This window comes from Mytilus edulis, chromosome 12 (genome assembly GCF_963676685.1).
Source record: "Mytilus edulis chromosome 12, xbMytEdul2.2, whole genome shotgun sequence".
NCBI classification, from domain to species: Eukaryota; Metazoa; Mollusca; class Bivalvia; order Mytilida; family Mytilidae; genus Mytilus; species Mytilus edulis.
In genome coordinates this window covers 4797964-4806153 of record NC_092355.1, presented here as the reverse complement: position 1 = coordinate 4806153, position 8190 = coordinate 4797964, and the positions used below count along the sequence as shown (strand labels likewise).

Genomic DNA, 8190 nt, shown 5'->3' with positions numbered 1-8190 from the left:
ACAAAAAACAACATCATGATAATAAAGGGTAAATCAAGGTAGTTTTACAAATATTAAAATCTGATAAATTGGTTAAAAAGAAACAGATGCAAAAAAGGTAGCATTTTTAAAACTGAGGGGATCTCACGACCTTTCAAATGATTTAATATAAAAGTACAGATGATCATGTTTCAAGAATGTTGGCTCGTTAAATATAATCATCGAGCCAAAGGGTGTCCTTATTTTGTGTTAAGCTCATATTGTACATTTTTCATGTTATTATTATGATAAAATCCAGCAGCTGATTACTAAGATTTAATTTAAGTTTGATTGTTATAGAAACGGTAGGTGTTTTACCAGCATAACGGGAGTCGAATTGATAATTTCGGAAAACTTCCCCCAGTCGGCTTAAGAATTAGGATGTCGCACAAATTTTAGATCAGATTTTGAATCCATGTCAAACACATTGACGTCGCGATGCCTTAGTTATTTTTACGGTAATTAGCGTGACACATGTATAGGGACACTGATGTGTTTGCGTTATATCTTAGTAAAGGTTCTATATTATTATACCTCAATATTTTTTTTCTATTAAAAAAATGCAATATTTAATTTATGCCCGTCAATAGTTTTTCATTGGACAACAATGCCGTCATGATTATTCTGCTTTAGTTTATTCGTTTGGCAATGTGAAACTCTAAAATGTCGTAAAAGGTATGAATTCTAAATACACATTTTCTCCTAGAACCGCGGAAAACACTTGAATTATGTTTAAGACACACAAAAATAAATTCAAAGAGATTGTATAATATATAGTTTGGTCTTGTTTAACATTTGTTTTCTTATATACTTGTTATTGAAATATAATGCATTACACTTTAGTTATTTTATAAGATAAAATCGTCGACAATATCATAATAGTTCGTGCGTTTCCTTAGATTTTAGATTGTAACCCGGATTTATTTTCAATCATTTGATTTATGACTTTTGAACAGCGGTATACTACTGTTGTCTCTATTAAACATCAGCGGTCAATTAAGACTGCTTCATTGAAGATGCTAGGGTCGAAAATTGATTCATTTAAGAACAATCAAAGCAATAGTACAAAAGTATCAGATTTTCCAATATGAATTGACATATAATTCCTAAGATACTAAAGTGAGTATCTAAATATATATAGTACCATTATGCAAATCTTTAGGCTTATATAGTTACCATTATATGTACGCGTTGATTTAACTGTGTTGCCTGGTGGACGTTTTATACCAACATTTCATACTTGTCAAATATTTGAAAAAGAATAGTCGCAATATGGTCATCGCCAGTATATATTTGCATTGCTATACGACTTTTCTTGGTATTTTGCACATCCAACATTCATGTATTTATGTATGATGTTTCTGATATGCTATAGTCTAAATGAATATTAAAATGCTTTTCCATGACATTATTGTCATGCAAATTCTTTAGACGAGTTTTGTGAAAATATTTGTATATAGTGCAAGATTGCATGCTAGTTACGTAAATGCGTCACTGTTTTTTTTTTTAATATATCCTGTGGTGTTTGCCGTTGGTGGAACATATTCGTTGTTGCTCTGCAGTTTGCATGTTGCGTTATAGTATTTGTGTCTGCGTCCCTCTGTGTAGAATGTTCTTGTGTTTGGTTGTGCTGTATTTCTGTCAGGTAGTGTTGTCATTTCAGCGATTGTTTTAACATTGTCATAAATCGTGAGGTTTGGTTAGCCATTTGTCCAGATTCAACCAATCATGTTTTTTCTCTAAAAATTTCCAGTACTATACGAAGTAAGGAATATTGCAGTTGTTCTCAAATAGTTCGCTGGCGTTTGGTTTTGTTTTTCTTTTTAATACTGGTATAATGCTGTTGCCTTTATCTATACTATATAATTTGATAAATAAAAGTCATCAAAGATACAAGCAATGGTAATTATATATAATTTTTTTATATAATAGCAAACTTAGTTATTTAATAGAAAATGATGGGTTTATTGAGAAAAAAAATCGTATTTGCTATTAGAAGGCGAGGCTGAAACAATTTATCATAGTGGTTTTAGCAATTCACTTTTTTGGGGGGTCGGGGGGGGGGGGGGGTCGGTAATTTTTCAACTTTTGTTGATGACAGAACCGTCGAACACAAAATAATACGATATAGTTATTCAAAACCACGTGATTGTAAATAGACAACACACAACGTCATTTTAATTTTTTTTTTTGGGAAATGCCATTAACAGTGTTGCAATTTAAATGTCATCAAAATGTGTTATTTGGTTAAGAGATACCGCATGTTGATACATTATTTGAAATTAACTTTGTCTACTTTTAGCTAAGTATTAAATAAGATCTCCTGCTGTAAGTATATTTTACTAACAAATTAAACGTCTTATTATATTAAGGTGTAACAATCAAAAACTGTTACCTTAACGAATATATAAACACATCCGTGTTTACCTTGGTATTAGTTTCCAGCCCGGATTTGTTTTCTTTCAATTGATTTTATGACCTTGAACTTCAGTAAACTAATCTTGCCTTTTTCTACTCTTTAATTGAACAAAATGTAAAATGACAATAATCATGATAATACCAATCTCAAACTGAAATTTAACTCGAAAGATTCTTTATAAAATGGCATAATGTGTTTACCTCAGGAATAGATCACCATAGCTGTATTCGGTAAACTTTTAGGAATTTTGGTTCTCAATGCTCTTCAACTTCTTACTTCATTTGGCTATTTTATCTTTTTTGGATTCGCGATTAGTCTTTTGTAAACAAAACGCGCGTAAATACAAAATTCAATTATGGTATCTATACTGAGTTTATTTTCAAATCTTAAACACATCTTACAAACGGAAAACAGCTGTCATATTCCTGATTTTGTACAGGCATTTCCATATGTAAAAATAAGGAATTAAAGTTAGTTTCATAGCTAGCAAAACCTTTTGCCTGCATGACAGTTGGATTAAATTCCATTGTAATGACACCAATGTGTGAGCAAAACAAAAAACATAATAGGTACCACCGTCAAAACTGAGCGACAGCAGTCAACACTTGATATAATCTTAATCATAATAAAAATAAATAACTGTTTAAACAAACAGTGCATGTATCAAACAGAATTCCCCGACGGTTAGATCTAAAAATTTTAATGTCAGTTTCAAAATTTCACAAATATATTCGTTAGTACTAACGTTTTTTTTAATTGTTTGTCTTGATCTTTTCGATGGAGTTCATGTTGCTTAGTCTTTGGTTTTCGATGGTGTGTCTTGTGAGCTATTGTGTGTTTGTTTGTCTTCCTCTTTTTTAGCCATGGCGTTGTCAGTTTATTTTTGATCTATGAGTCGGACACTAAAAGAAAGCAAATTATCCCTATTTCGAGGTATGAGTTGCAATTGTTATATTCCATATTTGGGACAACAGTTGCATTAACTTTTTTGAAACTACTCATTTACTTTTTTGAAACAAGAATTTTCATTATTTGTTTAACATCTGGGTACGTATATTTCAAGCTCAACTTGGACTTACACAAATCTTGACTTACATCTAGAAATTGACAATGTTAGTTGTTTAAAAACAAAACTTTACGACAAAAGAGATGATTTTAGCAACCTAACTGTAAACTTTTGATTTCTATGTAGCAACATTCCAGCAGCTTTGATTTCCTCGATAGAGTGTTGCTGCTCACAAGAAAGCTATTAAATCAAAAGTTCCAAATGGTGAAGTTAAAATCTTATCTTTTGTCATAAAGTTTTGAGAAATCCTTTGAAAATTTTACGGACGCCATCATAAATTGTTTGACCGTTATGGAATATCCGTTTCACTGATAATATCGGATATGTTCCTTATGTCGTAACCACAATTCAGTTCTCAATATGACCTACCGAATTAGGCTATTTACCGGGTTTGTGATAAAATGAGCTAGCGACGAGTGCCACATGTGGAGCAAGATCTGATTACCTCTTCCGGAGCACCTGAGATCACCCCAAGTTTTTTGTGGTTCGTGTTGCTCAGTCTTTAATGTTATTTTTTGTACAATTGTTTGTCTGTTTGTATTTTTCTGTTTTGGCCATTGCGTTTTGATCTATGAGTTGAATGTCCTTCTGATATATTTCGCCCCTATTTAACAAGAATATTATAATAAGTACTAGTAGCAGTTATATTGGACCGTTCAGAATAAAAGATGAGAACTTGAATCTATTTCTAAAATTGTTTCAATATTGACAGAAATGAAACGAAGGAAATATTACCTATGAATTGTTGCAAAAGTTATGTCACGGGAAAAGATCTTTACATACCAGACTTGTTACATGCTACATCGGATAACACATCGGCAACAGTTCCCTACACTACGAGTTCCCTCGGATTAATGCAGTATATATGATTGTCAGTGTTTTGTTTTTTAAACATTTCATTTAATTTACTTATACATGGTATACATTTTATACAATAGTAAATTTTCACACAATTATAAAACAATATATTTGATAATTCAAAATCTATCAAAGTATTCAAAATTAGGTGAAATCAATCTTTTGATTTATACATCACTTTCAAAACTGCTGAAAAACGTTAGTTCTTCCGATCGTGTTCTTTCAAACTTCGTTTGGGAACTTACTGTGTTGAATAATCCATGACTTTTTAGCAACTGTATAGCTTCTGTACATTCTGAGTGTAATGCATACATCAGCGCAGTTCTTCCATTTCTATCAACAGACGCCAGTGTTGCATGATGATTCAGAAGAGCTTCCATCAGCTCAATTTTCTTTGGCATATCTTCAATGTCAACCTTAAGTTTGCTAGCCAACATCAATGGTGTAGCGCCTTTAGAGTTGCAAATATTAACATTATGACCTCCTTGTATTAAAATATTTGCAAGTTTAAACTTTCCTGAATGAAGAGCGTTAATCAAACATGTATCCATGATAGCAGTGATCATGAATAAAACAATCGAAATCACTATCAATTCACCTGATGAAAGTTCGTGAAATCTTTAATTTTGTCTTGGTCTCGTTTTTCTTATATACTAAAAAATTAGGGCATTACACGTGGATCTGTTTATTAAAAACTTTAAGGATTTTCACGCCACCTGCCAATGAATTTAATCACTTAAGATGCAAAGGTTGACATTTATATTGACATTCAAATCAATACTAAAAAGAATCAAAAAGTGACAACATTCTGTTAAAAAATTATCCAAAATGGAAAACCATCTGATCATTCATATATAACCCATACATATCACAACTGATCAAAACTTTATTGACCTTAAAAGGTTTGTATTAAATAAAATGACCTCAATAGTAGGTATGACTGTATATAATTGTTTTGTTTTTTTCATTAATTTTTGTTTTGTAAAAAGGCGATCTGAAGAATGCCATGTTTAATTCAGACTTATTCATAACTCTGAGAAAGAAACATATTGTGATTTTGTTGTCTCATTAACGTAAACACTACACCACTCATTTCGTGTTATTCATTTCTAATCACAACAAAACTAGGCAGCATAAATCTGCAGTGCGATAAGAATTAGCAAGCCATTTTTCCAAAGTTGTATTCTTTATTTCAGAATTTAATTGTTTTCACTATATTAACCTATAAAGGTTTCTAAGTTTTTATTACGTAGTTTGATCATATAGGTGATTATTACATCGTTAATTAAGGTAATAGACGTCGGTCATTGTGGTCTTTACTTGGCACATGATACAAAGTGATAATTAACAGTTATATCATACGGACAATTAGGTTAATAGAATAATAATAAAGCACCACAATTTGCATTTAGATTGAGTGTTAATGAATTTCGGCATTAGTTTCGACAGATAACAATGCGATTACCCTTTTCCTCCTTTTGCAGTTTGGTTAAGACACTTTATTTTGTTTTAAACTCTCTACACAATATGGATAAAAAAAAGAAAGCAATGCATATTTTTGATTTGTCTTTATGTTTTTTTTTTTAGTTTTTCATTGCCTCTTATGCTTGATCTTCCTTATATGATCTTAAACAGCATGGTTGGTCAAATGTTTCGTTTGACGTGCGCAGTACGATTGTTTAGTCATATGGCTCTACCTTTTTTATACATAAATTTGAGAAACAATTGTACTAGAAAAGATATCCATCAAAATATGTCAGAGTATCTTGATCTTTTCCTCCATTGTGGAACATTTTACGACATCAAGTTCTTATCTATCACGTCTATAACAAACGTCATAACTATAACTTTCCAGTTATCAACTTCCGATATTGTATGAGTAACATACCCTCTACTCCATCATGTGATGTTTACCTCTCTCAATTGATACTTAACGCTTGTGCATGTTTACATTATACGGACAGTATATGTTGGTATATGCTCCTTACTCACAGCTATATGGACGACCAATTTAAATCAACACTACATAAGTCATTATCGCGAATTGGTTGACCAACATATTATGTTGGTGATTCAACTCACAAGCAACACGTTTAAGCAGTCTGGAATATCTAGACATCAGAGTTCTCTTCTAATATGCTCTTTTACCAATTGTGATATTTTGACTCATCCTTCTGAAACTTAAACAACACACATTGAGTAGGTCATGTATTTTACAATAATGGAACTTCTTTTCGTTTAAACAGTCTTTTTTGTTATCCTCTTTTTGTGTTTTTATATGATTTTTTTTAACGCGACAGTAGTTTACCGATATGAACTGATCAGATTCTTCACATAAACGATCCCAATGGAAACAATCTAACCTGAGAATGTATGATAATCATAACTTATAAAAGTTGACCTTAAATGATTTTCTGCTCTTTGGTCGGAATGTTGTCTCTCTGACACATTCCCCATTTCGATTTTCGATTTTATTGTCTATTAAAATTTGTTTGGTACATGTAGAAGGTATGACTATATATAATTGTTGCAGTTGTTTTTACAATTTGTTTGTATCAGAAGCGATTAAGAGATTGCCAAGTTAAATTAAGACTTGTTCATACATGTTGACCTCTGAAAAAAAATATACTGTTTTTTTGTTTTGTTGTCTAATTAACGTATTATTATCGTTTTATACATTTTAAGTATCAACAAAACAATTTTTGGCATAATAAAACCTTAAGTTTGCTGAGAATTAACAGGCCATTTTTCCAAAGTTGTATTCATTATTTCAGAATTTAATTGTTTTCACTATATTAACCTATAAAGGTTTCTAAGTTTTTATTACGTAGTTTGATCATATAGGTGATTATTACATCGTTAATTAAGGTAATAGACGTCGGTCATTGTGGTCTTTACTTGGCACATGATACAAAGTGATAATTAACAGTTATATCATACAGACAATTAGGTTGATAGAACAATAATAAAGCACCACAATTTGCATTTAGATTGAGTGTTAATGAATTTTGGCATTAGTTTCGACAGATGACAATGCGATTACCCTTTTCCCCCTTTTGCAGTTTGGTTAAGACACTTTATATTGTTTTAAACTCTCTACACAATATGGATAAAAAAGAAAGCAATGACTATTTTTGATTTGTCTAAATGTTTTTTTTTAGTTTTTCATTGTATCTTATGCTTGATCTCCTCTATATGATCTTAAACAGCATGGTTTGTCAAATGTTTCGTTTGACGAGCGCAGTACGATTGTTTAGTCATATGGCTCTACCTTTTTTTATACATAAATTTGAGAAACAATAGTAATATAAAAGATATCCATCAAAATCTGTCAGAGTATCTTGATCTTTTCCTCCATTGTGGAACATTTTACGACATCAAGTTCTTATCTATCATGTCTATGACAAACGTGATAACTATAACTTTCCAGTTATCAACTTCCGATATTGTATGAGTAACATACCCTCTACTCCATCGTGTGATGTTTACCTCTCAATTGATACTTAACGCTCGTGCATGTTTACATTATACGGACAGTATATGTTGGGATGTGCTCCTTACTCACAGCTATTTGGAAGACCAATTAAAATCAACACTACATGAGTCATTATCGCGAATTGGTTGACCAACATATTATGTTGGTGATTCAACTCACAAGCAACACGTTTAAGCAGTCTGGAATATCTAGATATCAGAGTAGTCTTCTAATATGGTCTTTTACTAATTGTGATATTTTGACTCATCCTTCTGAAATTTAAACAACACACATTGAGTAGGTCATGTATTTTACAATAATGGAACTTCTTTTCGTTAAAACAGTCTTTTTTAT

The 8190-nt window shown here is 31.4% G+C and overlaps 1 protein-coding gene across 1 annotated transcript; it reads right to left on the bottom strand.

Moving 5' to 3' along the window:
- Positions 1–4528: 4528 nt before the first annotated feature.
- On the bottom strand, positions 4529–4912 carry LOC139499344 (ankyrin repeat domain-containing protein 34B-like). Its single transcript, XM_071288014.1, has one exon. The coding sequence runs from the start codon at positions 4910–4912 to the stop codon at positions 4529–4531; it is 384 nt and encodes a 127-aa protein (XP_071144115.1).
- Between the last annotated feature and the right edge of the window lie 3278 nt (positions 4913–8190).